Source organism: Budorcas taxicolor, chromosome 3 (genome assembly GCF_023091745.1).
Source record: "Budorcas taxicolor isolate Tak-1 chromosome 3, Takin1.1, whole genome shotgun sequence".
Classification (NCBI taxonomy): Eukaryota; Metazoa; Chordata; class Mammalia; order Artiodactyla; family Bovidae; genus Budorcas; species Budorcas taxicolor.
Window position 1 is genome coordinate 18112894 of NC_068912.1, and position 22088 is coordinate 18134981.

Below are 22088 nucleotides of genomic sequence, written 5' to 3' on the forward strand. Positions count from 1 at the left end.
TGCTAAGGCCTTCTGCAGAACTCAGAACTCAGAGGACTGTTCAGAGTAAGAAAAACCTCATAGCACATACTTTTAGGATGCAAACAAGAGAGGCTATGACTCAGGAAGAGAAAATACTCATTGCAAGATCTACAAAATGAAGACAGAGAAACAAAAGGGGAGAAGGTGTTCAATATCTGGAGGTTGGTTCCTCAAGGGCATAGCTGTGGACCACGTTACTTCTGGTTGTCCTTCTTCTGATTTGGGCCTGGAATGACCACTGAGGAGCATGCCTCAGGCACCTTGGTATTTCCAGGCTGAGGGACGTTGGTGTAGACTGGCTCCGGATCTTTGATGGGACATGGCTCCGGAAGTGTGGAATAGCCTTGCTCGGGAACCTTGGTGTTGTCCGGCTGTGGAACCTTTGGAAGGCATGGCTCCTCAATTATGGGAACAAATGGTTCCTGAGTTGGAGGTGGAGGCTGGCAGGGCTGCTTCACCTGCTGCTGCTCAGGCTCAGGGGGTGGGGTGAAGGGCTGTTTCTGCTGGTAGGAACTCATGCTTTAAAGAAGGCTGGACCTAGAGACAGAAAAGCAGATTTAGTAGTTTAGTAAAACAAGGAGGAAGCCAAGTCTAATGACAAATATCTTAATTTCATGCCCCTTAAGAAACAAAAGTTTCTCTTCTCTTTATTTTTGTTTCCTTGAATTTGAGAATCAAAGGAAACTTTAATTCCTGTACACTTTCAAGAGGAGAAGTTTAAAGGAGGTTTATTTTGCTCCTATGGGAGTGGAGCCTTTCTCTCTGCTTCCTTTCTTCCTGTTTTTTCTGAAAACCTACATTAGCCACATAACATAACTTCAGGTTCCTATGATTGATTGAAGCCCTCGGTTTACAATCAATTGAAAAAGTGATTAAGTTCAAAATCTGCTGTCTACCCTCTCATATCCCTCACATAGAGTGCCTCAGTTCTCATAGGAAAATCCATAAGCCCACACAATTCCATCTATGAGCCTCTGTTCACATTGTCTTCTTGGAGCTCGTTTCTGGAAGTCTTTCCATTCTGCTGTTGCTTGTCCATACACGCTCACCCCTCATGGCTCTCCTCCCAGATCCCAAGTCATCTTTCTCATTCTGACTCAGCACAATACCTGCCTCATCCCCTCTATTCTATGTGCAGTATTTTTTTTTGGTAAATTACTCTTATGTATTACATTCTCTGATGGATCATAGGTTCAAGGAGTAAAGAAAAGCGTCTCTTTTATACATCCAAAGTGCCAACGCAGTGCCCTCGATTTTGCAGAGTCTAAAAATTAATGAGAGAATATTAAAATGTCACTAAAATTGCCCTGAACATGAGCTGTAGTCTATACCCTCCTGCCAACTGAACAGATGGTCAACAGAAACTATTCCCTTTTTCTGACCCCAAATTCCATAGCTGTAATCTAAGTGAGAAGTCAGAAAGATCTATAGTCACCTTAAACATAAATTACTTTGCATTTAAAATAAATATATCACATCATGGCAAAGACATCTTAATCAAAATATAATATCATTGGGCAAATATTAAGAAAATCCATGTGAGGAGTCTCACCTGATGTGAAGAAACGTTTGAGTTGTCTGGTCTCCTGGGTCTGGTGAGAAATCTCTGGCCAGCTGGCATTTTATATAGAATATGAGCCTTGCCTTAAGGAAGTGGGATTTGGGGGTGCTAAACTGTCTTCATTCCAGCTTTAGCAGTGAAAATCTCTGGCTTAACATTTTGTGGGGCACTTTTTGTTTGACGGTGATGTCACTATTTTGATGGGTCTGTTCTCACTGTCTACTGTTTGTAGTGTGGTTGCTATGGGAAACAGGGTTCTTGGGTGGTGATAAGTTAAATCAGAGAGAAATTCCAGGCTCCTGGGACCAGAAATAACCATGCCTGTTTAACAGGACCCTAATATTTAGTTCAGATTAATTTTGTTGAGCATTTTAATTTCCTAAGTGAATGTGGAGATGAACAATAGGCAATATTGTGTCTCCTGGGAGGCCATGGGAATGGTGGTAGCAAGTGAAGCATCTGATATTCCATCTCTTAGTAGATCCAAAACTAGAAAAGAAAAGGAAAAGTTAAAATGTCTGCTTTGGAAATGCTTCCCTCTGAAGGGCCTCAAGATGCCACATTGACCATGCTGTGCATATCACTGGGGATGGAAAGTTAAGACTGGATCTGTCCAGCATGTTGGAACAGCCCTAAGACCCTGCTTCTCATGGGATGTCTCTTGTCTATGGGCAACAAAGAACAAGAAAGCCTGATTCTTTGAGTTCATGAACCAGCCACATCCTCTGATCAGGATAAGGTGAAATAGAGGTCACTAACCCAGGGTTGACCTCAATGCACAATCTCTTACTAGGTGTGGCCCTTAGGAAATTCAAACATTCTTAAAATTCAGGTATGTGGATGGCTCCTCCCTTCCCACTGCTTTACCTCTCTTATCTCACATTAACCTGAGTCCCAGGCACAGCCACCACTGGGATCTCCTTTCATTAGTTCTCCAAAGCTCTAATTACACTTTAGCCTCATCCATTGTCTGGTAGATGCTCAGTCAATGTGCAATTATTGTTTTCCTTGATAGATGCATATGTTCATAGAAGAGAGGGAGGAAGGAAAGATTGAAGGAAACAGGGAGAGAAGGGAGCGAAAGAAGAAAGGGAGAAATGAAGGAAAAAGGAAGGAAGGGGAGAGAGAGAGAAAGAGAAGAAAGCATTGTTTTAGAAAGATATACACGGACTGTTTGAGTGCATGCTAAGTTGCTTCACTTGTGTCCGACTCTTTGAGACCCTATGGACTGTAGCATGCCAGGCTCCGCTGTCCATGGAGATTCTCTTGGCAAGAATAATGGAATGGGTTGCCATTCCCTCCTCCAGGGGATCTTCCTGACCCAGAGATCGAAACTGCCTCTCTTTCATCTCCTGCATTGGCAGGGCAGGTTCTTTACCACTAGTCCCGCCTAGGAATCCCATGAACTGCTTGAACAACCATAATAAGGTGACTTCTTAGAAGTGATTCACTATCTTATGACAGGCTTAACAGTGTGAGTTGAGAAGGTGCGGGTTCGTCATGCTCTGGCCCTGCTTCCTTCCCCACCCATGTCCTTCCCTCTCAGCTACTGTCTGACCAGCCATGACCTTCTAAGGTGGTGCCAATGTCACTGTCACATCTGAGCTCTAGTCTCTGTTGTCACTTCAGGTCTCCTCTCAGGTTTGTCCAGGTCCCTCCCTTTCCTAAAACCACCTCTCCGAGCCCTTGACCAAGGAATCTTTGCCCAGATCCTGCTGCTCTCCCTGGGATTCTTATTTCCAGAGAAATTTCTTCCTGCTCCTCTGCATGAATCTGGGTCTTCCTCATGCCCTAAATTGATTATTGACTTTGGTTCTAGAAGAAATTCCTTTCTCATTTCCTGACTCCCTTCCTTGGTGGGCTCTCTTTTGCTCTGTCCTAATCCATCCTTTTCACCTTAACAAAAGCCTCTCAGGCATCAGCCACTAGCCCCTCTAATTTACCCACACTGTTGTTTCTGTTTGGACAAGCATATTCACTGGCTTGGTGTTGACGTGCTTTCTACCCTTCAGAGAAGTTTGGTTTCTTCACCAGTGCTGTGTGCATTAAGGAAACTGATCCCTGTAGAGTCACATTGTTAGGGGAAACACACAGTGATTGGCCAAAAACAACCCAGAAATTAATCCCATCACCATACGACCCAAGACTGTGTGGCAGAGCAATCCTTCTGGGTTTCCTTACCCTCTTGCTTTCCACCTGGGCGCCCCACTCCCAAAAACATCTCTTGCTTTGTCTCCCCAGTATCATCTTTGGTGTTTTTCATCACATGGTTCATTTCTGAATATTAGACAAGAGCCCACTTTCAGGCCCTGGAAGGGGTCCCCTTTCTTGCAACAGCATTGCTTCTGATGGTGATGCATTTAAATGTGCATTAATTTTTTTAAACACCATCCTTGTAGAGAAGGGGGACAAAAAGAAGCTAATGTAGAAAAAAACTATTGAAAATGTGTTCATTTCTCATTTTCCCAGTACCCCTCAACTCCCCCACCTCCAGAGGCACCTTGATCTTTTCCACTGGACCACTTTCCAGGGGCAGAAGGCTGCAACTCTTTCCATTTCAATGGCCTGGGTCTTGCTTGGGACCTTTATATGGGTAGTTTGGGGCACTTTAAACACTCTCCAAATCTTCTGGTCGTTCCTCTTCCCAGTCATGATAGTATGAAATTCCCAAACATACCCTTGGGTACTGCCTTTCCTTTCTTGATCCTAGGTTCCAGAATGCCACAACATGAGATGTCTGTGGAAATTTTTAATGCATTTGTAGAAATGCAGGCTTGAATAGTTAATGCTTCACAGCTACACCTTACCACTGGAATGCATGAGTTGAGAGACAACACTTCCCCATTTCATTCCCAGAGAAAACCCTTCTGAAACACATTTTTTTTTCATATTTAATATGCATAACTAAATATGAGTTTGGATGTGTGCAAACACCTGTAACATCATCTCTACAGAAGAGAGACATATCCAACACTTCCAATGTGTTCCCCACTCACCATTTTGAGTGTGTTCCCCACTCACACTATTTTGTGGTGAGAAATTTATGTATTCTCTTAAATTTTAAGTACACTATACCATATTGTTAAGTAGAGCTATTATGTTGGAGAACTGATCTCTAGATTTTAATCATATAGCATAACTGAAACATTGAATAACAATGCTCCATTTGCCCTACTACTTCACCCATAGAAAACACCATTATACTCTCTGCTTCTATGAGTCTGTTTTAAATGCCTTCTATAAATGGAATCATACAGTATTTGTCCTCATGTAACTGGCTTATTTCACTTAGCATTACGTTTTCCAGGTTCATCCATGTAGTTGAGAATGACAAGATTACTTTCATTTTAAAGGGCAACTAGTATCCCATTTTGTTTAGGTCCATATTTTCTATGTCTATTAGTCTGCTAATGGACAACTGTATTGTTTCCATATCTTGACTACTATAAATAGTGCTAAAAAGGACATGGGTGTGTAGCTACCTGCTGGAGATGATGATCTAAATTCTTTTGGATCAGTTCAGTTCTGTTACTCAGTTGTGTCTGACTTTTTGTGACCCCATGGACTGCAGCACGCCAGGCTTCCCTGTCCATCACCAACTCCCAAACTTGCTTGCTCAAACTCATGTCCATAGAGTTGGTGATGCCATCCAACCAACTCATATTCTCTTATCCCCTTCTCTTCCTGCCTTCAATCTTTCCCAGCATCAGGGTCTTTACCCGTGAGTCAGTACTTTGCATTAAGTGGCCAAAGTATTGGAGCTTCAGCTTCAGCATCAGTCCTTCCAATGAATAGTCAGAACTGATTTCCTTTAGGATGGACTGGTTTGATCTCCTTGAAGTCCACGGGACTCTCAAGAGTCTCCTCCAATACTACAGTTCAAAAACATCAACTCTTCGGTGCTCAGCTTTCTTTATTGTCCAACTCTCACACCATACATGGAAACTGCAAAAACCATAGCCTTCACTAGACGGACCTTTGTTGGCAAAGTAATGTCTCTGCTTTTTAATATGCTGTCTAGTTTGGCCATAGCTTTTCTTCCAAGGAGCAACCGTTTTTTTTAATTTCATGGCTGCAGTTACCATCTGCAGTGATTTTGAAGCCCAAGAAAATAAAAGCCTATCATTGTTTCCATTGTTTCCCCATCCATTTGCCATGAAGTGGTGGGATCAGATGCCATGCTTTCAGTTTGGTGAATGTTGAGTATTACACCAACTTTTTCACTCTCATCTTTCATTTTCATCAAGAGGCCCTTTAGTTATTCTGCACCTTCTGTAATAAGGGTGGTGTCATCTGCATATCTGAGGTTATTGATATTTCTCCCTCCAATCTTGATTTCAGCTTGTGCTTCATCCAGCCTGGTATTTCACATGATGTACTCTGTATATAAGTTAAATAAGTAGGGTAACAATATACAGACTTGATGTACTCCTTTTCCGATATGGAACTAGTCTGTTGTTCCACATCCAGTTCGAAAAGTTGCTTCTTGGCCTGCATACAGATTTCTCAGGAGGCAGGTGAGGTGGTCTGGTATTCCCATCTCTTGAAGAATTTCCCACGGTTTGTGGTGATTCACACAGTCAAAGGCTTTGCTGTGGTCAATAAAGCAGAAGTAGATGTGACTTTTTTGTAACTCTCTTGCTTTCTTGATGATCCAATGGATTTTGGCAATTTGATCTCTGATTCCTCTGCCCTTCATAAATCCAGCTTGAACATCTGGAAGTTCATGGCTCATGTACTGTTGAAGCCTGGCTTGGAGAATTTTGAGCATTACTTTGCTAGTGTGTGAGATGAATGCAATTGTGCAGTAGTTTGAACATTCTTTGGCATTGCCTTTCTCTGGGATTGAAATGAAAACTGACCTTTTCCAGTCCTGTGGCCACTGCTGAGTTTTCCAAATTTTCTGGCATATTGACTGCAGCACTTTCACAGCATCATCTTTCAGGATTTGAAATAGCTCAGCTGGTATTCTGTCACCTCCACTAGCTTTGTTCATAGTGATGCTTCTTAAGGCTCACTTGGCTTCACATTCCAGGATGTCTGGCTTTAGGTGAGTGTGAGTTATCACACCTTCATGATTATCTGGGTCTTGAAGATCTTTTCTTCTGTGTGCTCTTGCCACCTTTTCTTAATATCGCCTGCTTCTATTAGGTCCCTACCATTTCTCTCCTTTATTGTGTCCATCTTTGCATGAAATTTTCCCTTGGTATCTTTAATTTTCTTGAAGAGATCTCTAGTCTTTCCCATTCTATTGTTTTTCTCTATTTCTTTGCATTGATCACTGAAGAAGGATTTCTTATTTCTCTTTGCGATTCATTGAAACTCTGCATTCAGATGGGTGTATTTCTCCTTTTCTCTTTTGCCTTTCAGTTCTCTTTTCTCAGCTATTTTTAAGGCCTCCTCACACAACCATTTTGCCTCTTTGCATTTCTTTTTCTTGGGGATGGTCTTGATCATGCCTCCTGTACCATGTCACGAACCTCTGTCCATAGTTCTTTAGGCACTCTGTCTCTCATCTAATCCCTGGAATCTATTTCTCACTTCCGCTGTATAATCATAAGGGATTTAATTTAGGTCATACCTGAATGGTCTAGTGGTTTCCCCTGCTTCGTTCAATTTAAGTCTGAATTTGACAGTAATGAGTTCATGATCTGAGCCACAGTCAGCTCCTGGTCTTGTTTTTGCTGACTGTACAGAGCTTTACCATCTTTAGCTGCAAAGAATATAATCCATTTGATTTCAGTATTGACCATCTGGTTATGTCTATGTGTAGAATCTTCTCTTGTGTTTTTGGAAGAGGGTGTTTGCTATGATCAGTGCATTCTCTTGGCAAAACTCTGTTAGCCTTGCCCTGCTTCCTTTTGTACTCCAAGGCTAAATTTGCCTATTACTCCATGTATCTCTTGACTTCCAACTTTTGCATTCCAGCCCCCTATAGTGAAGTTGTAAGTTAACACTTTTTTGAGTGTTAGTTCTAGAAAGTCTTGTAGGTTTTCCTAGAACCATTCAACTTCAGCTTCTTTAGCATTAGTGGTTCGGGCATAGACTTGGATTACTGTGATATGGAATGTTTTGCCTTGGATACAAACAGCAATCATTCTGTCATTCTTGAGATTGCACCCAAGTACTGCATTTCAGGCTTTTTTGTTGACTATGAGGGTTGCGCCATTTCTTCTAAGTGATTCTTGCTCACAGTAGTAGATAAAATGGTCATCTGAGTTAAATTCTCCCATTCCAGTCCATTTTAGTTCACTGATTCCTAAAATGTCAATGTTCACTCTTGCCATCTGCTGTTTGACCACTTCCAATTTACCTTGATTCATGGACCTAACATTCCAGGTTCATATGCAATATTGTTCTTTACAGCATCAGACTTTACTTCCATCACCAGTCACGTTCACAACTGGGTGTTGTTTTTGCTTGGCTCCATCTCTTCATTTTTTCTGGAGTTATTTTTCCACTCTTCTCCAGTAGTATATTAGGCACCTACTGACCTGGGGAGTTCATCTTTCAGTATCATATCTTTTTGCCTTTTTATACTGTTCATGGGGTTCTAAAGGCAAGAGTACTGAAGTGGTTTGCCATTCCCTTCTGGAGTGGACCACATTTTGTCAGAACTCTCCACATGACCCTTCCTTCTTGGGTGACCCTATACAGCATGGTTCATAGTTTCACTGAGTTAGACAAGGCTGTGATCCATGTGATCAGTTGGATTAGTTTTCTGTGATTGTGGTTTTCATTCTATCTGCCCTCATGGAAGAGGCTTATGGAAGCTTCCTGATGGGAAAAACTGACTGTGGGGGAAACTGGGTCCTGTTCTGATTGGTGAGGCCATGTACAGTAAATCTTTAATCCAGTTTTTAAAAAGATGGCAGAGTAGAAGGTCATGTGCTCATCTTCTCCTGCAAGAACTCAAAAAGAACTCCAAAAGTAAAACTCGCTGCTGAACAACCATTGACAAGAGAATGTTGGCTCCCCCACAAAAAAAGATGCCCCATGTCCAAGAGCAAAGGAGAAGCCCCAACAGGATGGTAAGAGAGGCAATATTGCATTTAGAATCATACCCCATACCTGCTAGAGACGTTTGGAGGGCTCAAACAAAACCTTGTGTGCACCAGGAGACCCTACAGAGACTGAGTCAGACCTGCCTTTGAGTGTTTGAGTGTCTCTTGCAGAGGTATGCCTCCACAGTGGCTTGCCACAGGGGCAGGGGCTCTGGGCGCAGCAGACCTGGGTGTGGCATAAGCCCTTTTGGAGGAGGTCATCATTAACCCCACACAGAGCTGCCAGAACTTACTCATGACTGGGGAAACAGACTCACAAAGGGCACAAACAAAACCTTGTGTGCAACAGGACCCATGAGAAAGGAGCAGTGACCCTACAAGAGATTGACCCAGACTTGCCTGTGAGTGTCCAGGAGTATCCGGCAGGGGCATGGGTTGGTGGTGGCCTGCTGCAGGGTCAGGGGCACTGAGTGCAGCATTGTGTGCATGGGACCTTTTGAAGGAGGTTGCCATTATCTTCATTACCTCCATCTTAGTTTGTTCTCAGGACAAACAATAGGGAGGGAATGTAGCCCTGCCCATCAACAGAAAATTTGATTAAATTCTTTGGATATATTCCCACAAATGTGAAGTCAGATCATATGGTAGCTCTATTTTTGTTTTTCTGAGGTATCTCTATACTTTTTCCACAGCTGTTTATTTTACATTCCCACCAGTAATGTATAAGGATTCTAATTTCTCCTTAACCTCAACACTTATCCTTTATTCTTTTAATAATATCCATTTGGAACCACAAAAGAGCCAGAACTGCCAGAAATGATCTTGAGGAAAAAAAAAAAAAAAAACAAGGCTGGAGGCAACACACTTTCCAATTTCAAAATATATTACAAAGCAACAATAATCAAAACAGTATTGTACTTCTTTTTTATATAAATTTATTTATTTTAATTGGAGGTTAATTACTTTACAATTCTATAAAGACTTATAGACCAATGGAATAGAATAGAAAGCCCAGAAATAAATTCACATGTATACAGCCAACCAGTCTTTGACAAGGGTGCTAAGGACACATAACATGGAAAGAAGAACCTCTTCAACAAATGGTAATGGGAAAAAGGGCTATCTACATGCCTAAATAAATAAATAAATAAGTAAAAATTGGGACTTTGTACTACTACCTTCCACTACTTACAAGAAAACATAGGGGAATACACTGGTATTGACAATGACTTCATGGATTTGAAGCCAAAAGCACAGGCAACAGAAACTACACCAAATTAAAAAACTTCTATACAGTGAAGGATCAACAGAGTGAAAAGGCAGCCTACAGAATGGAAACCATATATCTCATAAGGGATTAATTTCCAAAATATATAAGGAACTCTTACAATTCAGTAGAAAAACAAATAACTAATTTAAAAAATAAGCAAAGGACTTGAACAGACATTTCTCTGACGAAGACATACAAATGGTCAACAGATATGTAAACGATTCTTAACATAATTATCAGATAAATGCAAATCAAAAATATTGTCAGGGAAATGCCCTTGATGCCTGTCTACTTTGTTACATATTCTTCGTAACAAATCTGTGTTTTCTTTGGCTTAGTTTCACTCTTCCTTAATCCCTTCTTCCTACTCTGCAGGATTACATTCTCAAAGAAGAAATTAGTTGCACATAAGACTTTATTGTAGATTCTGTTCTGTGGGGATTCAGGATGGGACATGTCACAAGATGCCAAAGAGAGAGAAGACTGCCTCAGGATGGAAATTAGTGCCTAGGTCAGAGAAATCATATGATGGATCAGTGAAGGAAACTTGAAATTGACCTAAAGCACCATTTTAGAGGTCCTAGAACTGGTTCTGAAACTAGGCTGTTCAATAGAGTAGCCACTAGTCATACCTGGCTATTTAAATTTAAATGTAAGCCTTTGGGACCCAGAATATGGAAAAGAAGCATGGTAAGACAGAAATGTACCCATGGCTGAGTGGTTAGAACTCTGGTGCATTCTCTACACTGGCATATTTATGACTGCTTCTCTACACACTGATTCTGTTCCTTATGCATTTTTGTGGGATTTTAACCCTCTGATTGGCCCAGTAGAGGCAGTGCAACCTAATATCCCAATACTAGAGGGAGAAAGAGCACAGGCTGCCTCAGGTTTAGGGGCTGCACAGGGAATTCTGGGCATGAGGGCTGTCTCAGTGAGTCAGGTGTTGTCTCTGGCACTCCAGGAACACGCTTGGGCATTCTAAGATCACTATCTTTGTTACCATCTGCATCCTGCTACTGTTCTTAGCTAACTTGGTCACCATCACATAGCAGGATTCCACTTAGCAAATTATTGCCCCATAAAGATGATAACACATCCTTTAGTAAATGCTATGCCTATAGGATTTCACATTTCAGAGCTTAATATATCCTGAATAGCAGTGGATTATATCAATCATTTGAATGTTTCTCTTACTGGTTATTCTGTAAGATTTGTAAATCAGGAATGGAATGCAAAAGTAGGAAGTAAAGAAACACCTGGAGTAATAGGCAAATTTGGCCTTGGAATGTGGAATGAAGCAGGGCAAAGACTAATAGAATTTGCCAAAAAAAATGCACTGGTCATAGCAAACACCCTCTTCCAATAACACAAGAGAAGACTCTACACATGGACATCACCAGATGGTCAACAGTGAAATCAGACTGATTATATTCTTTGCAGCCAAAGATGGAGAAGCTCTATACAGTCCACAAAAACAAGACGAGGAGCTGACTGTGGCTCAGATCATGAACTCCTTATTGCCAAATTCAGACTCAAATTGAAGAAAGTAGGGAAAACCGCTAGACCATTCAGGTATGACTTAAATCAAATCCCTTATGATTATACAGTGGAAGTGAGAAATAGATTTAAGGGCCTAGATCTGATAGATAGAGTGCCTGATGAACTATGGAATGAGGTTTGCAACATTGTACAGCAGACAGGGATCAAGACCATCCCCATGGAAAAGAAATGCAAAAAAGCAAAATGGCTGTCTGGGGAGGCCTTACAAATAGCTGTGAAAAGAAGAGAAGCAAAAAGCCAAGGAGAAAAGGAAAGATATAAGCATCTGAATGCAGAATTCCAAAGAATAGCAAAAAGAGATAAGAAAGCCTTCCTCAGCGATCAATGCAAAGAAATAAAGGAAAAGAACAGAATGGGAAAGACTAGAAATCTCTTCAAGAAAATCAGATACCAAGGGAATATTTCATGCAAAGATGGGCTCGATAAAGGACAGAAATGGTGTGGACCTAACAGAAGCAGAAGATATTAAGAAGAGGTGGCAAGAATACACAGAAGAACTGTACAAAAAAGACCTTCACGACTAAGATAATCATGATGGTGTGATCACTCACCTAGAGCCAGACATCCTGGAATGTGAAGTCAAGTGGGCCTTAGAAAGCATCACTATGAACAAAGCTAGTGGAGGTGATGGAATTCCAGTTGAGCTATTTCAAACCCTGAAAGATGATGCTGTGGAAGTGCTGCACTCAATATGCCAGCAAATTTGGAAAACTCAGCAGTGGCCACAGGACTGGAAAAGGTCAGTTTTCATGACAATCCCAAAGAAAGGCAATGCCAAAGAATGCTCAGACTACCGCACAATTGCACTCATCTCACATTCTAATAAAGTAATGCTCAAAATTCTCCAAGCCAGGCTTCAGCAATATGTGAACCGTGAATTTCCTGGTGTTCAAGCTGGTTTTAGAAAAGGCAGAGGAACCAGAGATCAAATTGCCAACATCTGCTGGATCATGGAAAAAGCAAGAGAGTTCCAGAAAGACATGTATTTCTGCTTTATTGACTATGCCAAAGCCTTTGACTGTGTGGATCACAATAAACTGTGGAAAATTCTGAGAGAGATGGGAATACCAGATCACCTGACCTGCCTCTTGAGAAATTTGTATGCAGGTCAGGTAGCAGTTGTTAGAACTGGAGATGGAACAACAGACTGGTTCCAAATAGGAAAAGGAGTACATCAAGGCTGTATATTGTCACCCTGCTCATTTAACTTATATGCGGAGTACATCATGAGAAACGCTGGACTGGAAGAAGCACAAGCTGGAATCAAGATTGCTGGGAGAAATATCAATAACCTCAGATATGCAGATGACACCACCCTTATGGCAGAAAGTGAAGAGGAACTGAAAAGCCTCTTGATGAAAGTGAAAGAGGAGAGTGAAAAAGTTGGCTTAAAGCTCAACATTCAGAAAATGAAGATCATGGCATCCGGTCCCATCACTTCATGGGAAATAGATGGGGAAACAGTGGAAACAATGTCAGACTTTATTTTTCTGGGCTCCAAAATCACTGCAGATGGTGAGTGCAGCCATGAAATTAAAAGATGCTTACTCCTTGGAAGGAAAGCTATGATCAATCTAGACAGCATATTCAAAAGCAGAGACATTACTTTGCCAACTAAAGTCTGTCTTGTCAAGGCTATGGTTTTTCCAGTGGTCATGTATGGATGTGAGAGTTGGACTGTGAAGAAGGCTGAGCGCCGAAGAATTGATGCTTTTGAACTGTGGTGTTGGAGAAGACTCTTGAGAGTCCCTTGGACTGCAAGGAGATCCAACCAATCCATTCTGAAGGAGAGCAGCCCTGGGATTTCTTTGGAAGAATGATGCTAAAGCTGAAACTCCAGTACTTTGGCCACCTCATGCGAAGAGTTGACTCATCGGAAAAGACTCTGATGCTGGAAGGGATTGAGGGCAGGAGGAGAAGGGGACGACAGAGGATGAGATGGCTGGATGGCATCACTGTCTCGATGGACATGAGTTTGAGTGAACTCCGGGAGTTGGTGATGGACAGGGAGGGCTGGCATGCTGCGATTCATGGGGTCGCAGAGTTGGACATGACTGAGCGACTGAACTGAACTGAACTGAATGATGAAATAACTTCATAACTTGTTTAGTAGCACAGCTTGGTGCCACTGCCTTCATTCTTGCTAAAGTACCAGGAATTGTACTCTTTGCCTTCATTTATATTGAATCATTTATGCAATAAATGCTCAGTGAAAAGTCTTATTATTTTGCAATGTCTTGACTCCCAGATTAAATTTCAGGGACCTCCCCCCTTACTCCCAACAAGGGACCTGCAAGTCATACTTTGAAATTTCTGTTCTATCATCCTATCCATAATGTGACTGGATTTGCAAAAATAAGGCAACTCCTTTCTCGGCCTAGCCGCATCGGCCCTGGAGGCAAGGCAACTTACAAAGCCATGAGATGGGAAAGATTTAAAACCTCACAATTAAAATAAATAAATTAATTAAAAAAAACCCCAAAACCTCACAAATTTACCATCTCAATAAAAGTAGCCTCTCAGGGCTGTCATATGCTGAAGAAGGGTCGGATTGAAGGAGGGCTAAACAGCTTCTGAAGGATTTGAGGAACAAGATCAAACTATTAAAATGAAGAAAGCTCAGCCTACTATCCATTTGTATACCCAATTCTCACAGAAATTGGAAAATCAGTTATTTATGTGTAAAATTTTTTTATTTTTTTAAAGCAGAAATCTGTTATCTACCGAGGGGTCAACAAAAACAAAAATATCATTAAATAGGGAAGGCAGCTTCAAAAAAGTTTTGTTCTCAGAACCAAGGGCATCAGAGGTGAGGGATTCCTTACTCTTTATGAAAATTACTCACTCTTATCTTCTGACTTGCCTTTTCTGAAAAGGAGCAATCATTGCATTCTTCACCTATCATCCACTTGGAGAGAGCAGTGCCAGTTCCAGTTAAGAATGTCCTTTAAATACGTCTCCACTCTTCAGTATATGCTTTAGTTGGAAATTCCATGTGACAAAATGGGTAATATACATGTCATTTCTCCTGCCTTTCAAAGCATGATAATTATCTAGAGAAAAAGGCTTTGGGCCACTGAATTTTGATCTGAACTAGCTGTTCTTTATGAAGCATAAGCTTTATTTTTACTTGAAAGGATAACTGAGAGCCAAACTGTGGTTAGTCAGATGGGTATTCACTAGACATTTCTTCAACAATGAATTAAATGAGCCTGTCATTTTAAGGAAAACAGCTCACAGTATTTGTGGCAATCAGACCCTAAGGTACTGCTCCCAACAGTTCCCTTCCTGGTATTTATACTTCATGTAATCCCTTCCCCTTGAATGTGGACCCATGATGTTACCTGCTTCTGACCTACAGATTACAAAAAAGGATATGGTATTACCATTCCTGTGATTTTGTTATGTGTATGACTGACTAGCAGATAGAGCTAGACATTCCGCTTCCAGGCTTGATGAGGAAAGAGCCCATATGCCTGTGTTGGAGAAATTCACTTGGCATGGAATTTTGGAGCCCTAGGAATTGCAGGTGGATTCTAGGAACTGAGAGAAGAGTCCACTGGACAGCCAGCAAAAAGCTGGAACCACAGGAAATGAATGTTGCCAACAAGCTGAAGGAGCTTGGAAGTTAGCTACAGCCTGGTGGACATCTGGATCACAGTCTATGAGACCCTGAGCAGAGGACCCAGCTAAACTGTGCCTTAGTCTCCTAATCCCTGGTAGCTATGAGACAACAAACATGCGTTATTTTCAGATGCTAGGTTTGTTGCCACTTGTTAAACAACAATAGTATTTATTGCCAATGATTAAATGTGAACTTATAGCAAAATTATAATTTTGAAAGACTTATGCTGTCTTGGTTACTTGATTGCGCTATGAGCTTTACAACTTCCAACACTTCATGCTTTTTCTCATAATATAGTGGGGATATTAATGAATGTGATTTCTATAATATATAATGAAATATGCTAACATTTATAAGATCTGCATAAATCAATGAACCAATATTTTCAATATGACCAATTTTTGATGCTAGAAAATCATGTATAAATGATAGGTAAAAGTGTAAGATAGACCAATGATTTTTAAAAAAATGTTTGAAAAGCCTTTGTATTGAAGTTTTATATCAGTTCCACATTTAATACCTCCTTAATAATTTGTGATTGATTTTTATTTTTTCCATTTTTGAAGATTTCTTTAGTGATTAGATTTTCACATCAGTTTCTGCATTCACTCTGTTCTATATATATTTTTTAACTTTTAATTTTGCAGTAACTGTAGATTCACAAGAAGGTGCAAGGAAATACACATCTTTGCCCCCATCTCCCCGATGTTAACATCACACATAATTGTAGCACAATATCAAAATCAATATTGGTACAATACATTGAGCTTATTAAGATTTCACCAGTCATGGATGCATTCATGTGTGTGTGTGTGTGTGTGTGTGTGTGTGCGCGTGTGTATAGTTCTGTGCAATTTAGTCACAGGCATGGTTTTGGGGTCCATGTCTCTAGCCCTAGAGGGGACACAGGTCGGAACACATAGTATAATTACAGATGGCAGCAAAAAAGGATGCACTATGTTTACTTTTATTCAAACTTGGGAAAATTCGAGGAAACTAGTGAAGGTGTTAGTCAAGACAAGAGAATGCATGCTCATATAATGAGTTGGCAAAATTCTCTGTCTTATCTGTGAAGACATACTTTGATCACCTAAACCTATAATTATTATAAATGGCTTTTTATATATTTTTTTCCTTTCAGCAATTTTCCCTGTCTTACAAAGATTCTCCATTCTTACGTCATCATTCAAAGAAAATTCTCCTTTTGTGCAACAGCAAATGTTGGTTGAAAGCAATAAATAACCCCAGGATTCAAGTTCTAAATTGTGTTAAGACGAAATTGTCATTATTATGAACCATGAAACCAAAGTGGTTTAGAAAATGAAGCATATATTGTTCCAAAAGATCAAACCTATGTCATATGTTTTCTTGGGAAAAAAGACATGAATATCAAGAATTCTAACTCATGTGACCCTCTAATATGATTGAGATTAAAATTTTAAAAGAGTGACAATTATGATGCATAGTTATTTATAGGATCGAGTAGTCCAATCACGGGCTTCACAGGTGAATTAGTGGTAAACAACCTGCCTGCCAACGCGGGAGATGCAAGAGATGCAGTTTTGATCTCTGGGTCAGGAAGATCCCCTGGAGGAGAGCATGGCAACCCACTCCTTGCCTGGAAAACCCCATGGGCAGAAGAGCCTGGCAGGCTATAGTCCATAGGGTTGCAAACCGCTGGACATGACTGAAGCGACTTAGCAGCCACACAGTCCCAGTAACAGAGAAGTGGAGCGGCGGGAGGTTATCTCCCAACTAATACACAAGCCCCCTGAAATTCCTCGAATAACTGGGCAGCCGTGCTGCTAATATGGGCATCCTGTATCACCTGGCAATTTGAATGACAGTGGCAATTCAGTGTTAAAAGAGAGGTCCAGGATGTTCCTTTCTCCATAATGGCTGTATCAATTTACATTCTCACCAACACGGCGAGAGGGTGCCCTTTTCTCCACATCCTTTCCAGCACTTATTGTTTGTAGTTTTTTGATGATGACTATTCTGAAGAATACGAGGTGATATTTCACTGTAGTTTTATTTGCTTTTCTCTAATAATGAGAGATGTTGAGCATCTTTGCATGTGTTTATTGACCATCTGTATGTCTTTGGAGAGGTATCTGTTTAGATCTTCTGCTCATTTTCTGATTGTTTTTCTGATACATAATTGAATGAGCTTGTTGTATACTTTGGAGGTTAATCCTTTGTCAGTATGGAGATTCCTTAAAAAAAAAAAAAAAAAAAAAAGACTAGGAATAAAACTCCCATATGACCCAGCAGTCTCACTACTGGGTGTATATCCTAAGAAAACCATAATTGAAAAAGACACATTTACTCCAATGTTCATTGCAGCACTATTTACAATAGCCAGGACGTGGAAGCAACCTAGATGTCCACTGAGAGACAAATCGGTAAAGAAATTTTGGTATGTATATAAATGGAATACTACTCAGCTATAAAAGGAACAAATCTGAGTCAGTTGAACTGAGGTGGATGAACCCAGATCCTGTTGTACAGAGTGAAGTAAGTCAGAAAGAGAAAAACAAATATTGTATATTAACACATATATATGTCATCTAGGAAAATGGTACTGATCAGCCTATTTGCATGGCAGGAATAGAGATGCAGATGTAGAGAATGAACTTTTGGGCACAGCAGGGGAAGGAGAGGGTGGGAAGAGTTGAGAAAGTAGCCTTGAAACATACGTTACCATATGTAAGCTAGATAGCCAATGGGAAGCTGTTGTATAATACGGGGAGCTCAAACTGGTGCTCTGTGACATTCTAGAGGGGTAGAATGGGGAAGGGGTAAGTTTCAAGAGGGTGGGACATATGTACACTTAAGGCTGATCCATGTTGTACAGAGAAAGCAGCACAACATTGTAAAGCAATTATCCTCTAATTGAAAATAAATTAAAAACAAAAAAGAGCATTGTCAAATCCACTGCATTGTCTGGGAGGTACATCCCACTCGTCATTTCAGCAGACATCACATAGACTCCCATCATTTGGCAGGTAGTTGGCGTGGGGGTGGCCGAGATTTGGGGCAGAAATGTTGGACATACAACAGAAAAGAGACAGAAGGCAGAGATAGAAGAACAGGATGACCAGTGTTGAAGAGAATTGAGTGCCCTATGTGGGGAGATGCTGGAAGCCACTGGAAAAGTGGTTGGAGAGTGTTTCTTCCGAGTCAGAGACAGGAGGAAACAGCCTGTTGTCCTGTGGGAACTCTCTTATAGAACAGTCTTCATCCAAACCAAATCGTCTTCTTTTTCCTTCAGGACACATGAAGACTCATGGTGCTCCTAGGACAGAGTGTGAAGGTGAGGAAACCAAGACATATCTATGAAGAGAACCAAACATCCATTTCTTTATCTGCACAGATGAGAGCTGCAACCAAGCTGTGAACCTGCTGTTCACCAACCTTTGCAGAGTTTGTGTTTCAAATTTCTCACATACAAGCAGTACCCTGCCCTCTAGTGCTGGCTGGGTGACTTGACATTCTACTTCCTGGAGAGGAAAGGGGCTGAAAGAAGAGGAGTAGCTGAGATGGGGAGAACTCCACCTTGGCCTGATAACCTCATTTAATCCTTGGTGGCTGTAGGTTCAAACTCAGTGGGCAAGACTGCAGTCCTTGGTAGTGAATGGGGTGGACAGAGTGGTGGGCTTTCCCAAAAAGATTTAGTATGCATAGGGGGTTTATGTGGGATGACACACCCACACAAGATGTAACTGTACCCCCTTTCCTCTCTTTTGGGGCTGTGGTTCTGGAAACTGCTGCAGGGTTTTAGGAAGGTTCTGAAAAAATCTTGCCTCTAACTCATCAATATCTTGGACTGCTTTGCTTTTTTGAAACATGCTAAAGAAGTGTTGTAAATAAATGTAGTTTCAATTTATAGTGTAGAAAATGTTTAAAATTTTTTTCATCAATTGACTTCTTCCTTTCATTTTTTTATGGAAGTGTAGTTGACAAAGAATATATTACTTTCAGGTGTACAACATAGCGATTCAACTTTTCAGTTCAGTCGCTCAGTCGTGTCCAACTCTTTGCGACCCCATGGACTGCAGCATGCCAGGCCTCCCTGTCCATCACCAACTCCAGGAGTTCACTCAAACTCATGTCCATTGAGTAAGTGATGCAATCCAACTATATCATCCTCTGTCGTCCCCTTCTCTCCGGCCTTCAATCTTTGCCAGCATCAGGGTCTTTTCAAATGAGTCAGTTCTTCTCATCAGATGGCCAAAGATTCACCTTTTTTATATACATTAATTGATCACCACAATAAGTCTAATAATCATCTATCACCATTAAGTATTGCAATATTATTGACAGTATTTGCTGTTCATTATATCCCTGTGACATTTACTTTATAACTGGAACTTTTTACCTGTTAATTCCCTTCATTTATTTGGCTCATTACTTGAAAGTGAAAGTGAAAGTTGCTCAGGCATGTCTGACTCTTTGCGACCCCATGGACTACAGTCCATGGAATTCTCCAGGCCAGAATACTGAAGTGGGTAGCCGTTCCCTTCTCCAGGGGATCTTCCCATCCCAGGGATCGAACCCAGGTCTCCCAAGTTGCAGGTGGATTCTTTACCAGTTGAGGCACAAGATACGCCCATTACCTCGAACACTGCCCTTTGGTGACCTCCTGTTCATTCTCCTTATCTTTGAATCTGTTTCTGTTTTTTGGTATTTGTTTTTTAAAGACTCCACATATAAGTGAAATCATACAGTATTTGTCTTTCTCTATGTGACTTATCTCACTTAGCAATAATACCCTCTGTGCCCATAGATGTTGCTGCAAATGGCAAGATTCCCTTCTTTATTATGGCTTAGTAACATCCCATTGTGTATGTGTATACCACATCATCTCTACCCACCCGTCGATCAATGGACACCTAGGTTGCCTTCTGTATCTTAATTATCTGCTCTCCCTCAACTTTATCCTAATTTTGGTCTCATATGTATTAACCTCTTTTCCTTTTTAAACTTGCCTAAACTTTTCTTTTCCATTTTTATTTGCTGCATGGCTCTTATGTTCTACTCTGAGAAGTACCCTGTGTGTGTGTGTGTGGAGAGAGAGGGAGGATATGCGTGCCTTTATGTCGGTGTGTATTTGTGTGAATGTATCTTCCTGTGAGACAGCAGTGAAGATTACCCCTTTCAGGTTCCTCCTAGGGCGCACACTGTGGGTGTTACTCTCCTTTCTGCTGTTATAGTATTGGGGTCTTCATACTGGGGATCCAGTGAAAGAACAACAAAAAAGAGTAAGTTGATTAAATCATTGTGTGTGTGTGTGTTATAATTTGGGGGATCTGTGTGTGTGTCTGTGTGTGAGAGTGTGGGTAGGTATGTGTGAATGAAGATGTGTGTGTGTTTGTGTCTGTGAGTGTGTTTAAGAGCTTGGCTCCATGTGTGGGGTACATCAGGCAGGGAGAATGAGTGAAGAACAGATAATCATGATGGAACAGGAATAATAATAAAGAAATAGGAACAGAATAAAGGCAGTGTGGGTAGAGTCAGAGATGGCATGAAGCAGACACCATCTACACTTAGATATGAATTATTCACTCTTTTGAGAAGAAAGTCCTGCTCTAACTCAGGCTGCCCAAAGTAGCAGACTCTGGCGGTCTTGCCTGCTCTCCCAATGCCAGCCTAGTAATGCTTGTGAGTGTAGTCACACACACACAGACACACACACATGTTCCCGATGTCTAGATCTGTTCTGACTGGAGCTCGCACAACCAGCCCTTGCTGTGGGCAGTTTCTGCTTCATGTGAAAGAACCGTGAAGGAAGCTATCAGCCAGGGACACATACAGTCTGCTATCGAGTTAAACATATTTAATGGGGGCAGAGCAGGGAAGATGCACTTGATTCCCCCAACCCCAACATCCTTCTTCAGATGAGCCCTGAGCAGCTGGAAGACTAGCTCAGCCAGTGAGCTTTTCAACCTGATTTGGAAGCTCAGGAACCCTCCAGACTGAATGTGACGGAAGCTTTATACAGGATACAAAGAAGGAGGGGTTATGATTCAGGGTGATGGCACACTAACTGCAAACGGGGCAACAGAAGCAGATGGAGGAGATTCAGCAGCTGGTGGTCAGTTCCTCAAAGGCGCGGCTGTGGACCACATTACTTCTGCTTGGTCTTCTGCTGAGCTGGCCCTGGGACGACTGGTGAAGGACATGGCTCCGGAACCTGGGGGTGGCAGGGCTCCGGGACCTTGGGGTGGCAGGGCTCCGGAACCTTAGGGTGGCAGGGCTCCGGAACCTTGGGGTGGCAGGGCTCCGGAACCTTGGGGTGGCAGGGCTCCGGAACCTTGGGGTGGCAGGGCTCCGGAACCTTGGGGTGGCAGGGCTCCGGAACCTTGGGGTGGCAGGGCTCCGGAACCTTGGGGTGGCAGGGCTCCGGAACCTTGGGGTGGCAGGGCTCTGGCACTTTGGTGTGGCACGGCTCCTTGGTTTGGGGGATGCATGGTTCCTGGGGAGGAGGCTGGCAGGGCTGTTTCACCTGATGCTGCTGAAGCTGTGGAGGTGGGACACAGGGCTGCTTCTGCTGGTGGGAACTCATGCTTCAAAGGAGGCTGAACCTAGAGACAGAAAAGCTGACTCAATATTTGATTAAACAGAGAAGAAATCAAGTTAAATCCCAAATAGTTTCATTTCAGGCCCCTTTAAAAAGGAGAGAGTCTCTGTTCCTCCTAGCTAAATTTGATAAAAACATGCTTTGATAATTTCTGAATTTTTTCAAGAGGAGGAGCTTAAAGGCAACTCATTTCTGTGCCATATCAGGGGGATTCATTCCTTGGCTCCCTTTCTTCCTCAGACATGTCACATCCCTTATCGACAAAACTCAAAACCACATATTAAGTCATTTAGAAAGTGATGTAGAAAGAACTGCACTGTACACACCTCTAGTATCACACAGAACACCTTGTGACTTACTGGATGAGTCTATACAATCTAAGCTCCTCCGACTTTACTCTGGCCTTTGTGTACAGAGGCCTCTCTGAAATGCTTCCCTTCCCATCTCTGTGTGCCCAAATA

At 41.7% G+C, this 22088-nt stretch overlaps 2 protein-coding genes across 2 annotated transcripts; both read right to left on the bottom strand.

Annotated features, from left to right (window-relative positions):
* Window positions 1-215: 215 nt before the first annotated feature.
* LOC128045438 (cornifin-like) lies at window positions 216-539 on the bottom strand. Its single transcript, XM_052637936.1, has one exon. The coding sequence runs from the start codon at window positions 537-539 to the stop codon at window positions 216-218; it is 324 nt and encodes a 107-aa protein (XP_052493896.1).
* A 20635-nt stretch (window positions 540-21174) lies between these two features.
* LOC128045317 (cornifin-A-like) lies at window positions 21175-21612 on the bottom strand. Its single transcript, XM_052637816.1, has one exon. The coding sequence runs from the start codon at window positions 21610-21612 to the stop codon at window positions 21175-21177; it is 438 nt and encodes a 145-aa protein (XP_052493776.1).
* Window positions 21613-22088: the final 476 nt, after the last annotated feature.

Coding starts and splice junctions, on each gene's coding strand:
- LOC128045438 (XM_052637936.1), bottom strand. CDS start 539: ATGAGTTCCTACCAGCAGAAACAGCCCTTCACCCCACCCCCTGAGCCT.
- LOC128045317 (XM_052637816.1), bottom strand. CDS start 21,612: ATGAGTTCCCACCAGCAGAAGCAGCCCTGTGTCCCACCTCCACAGCTT.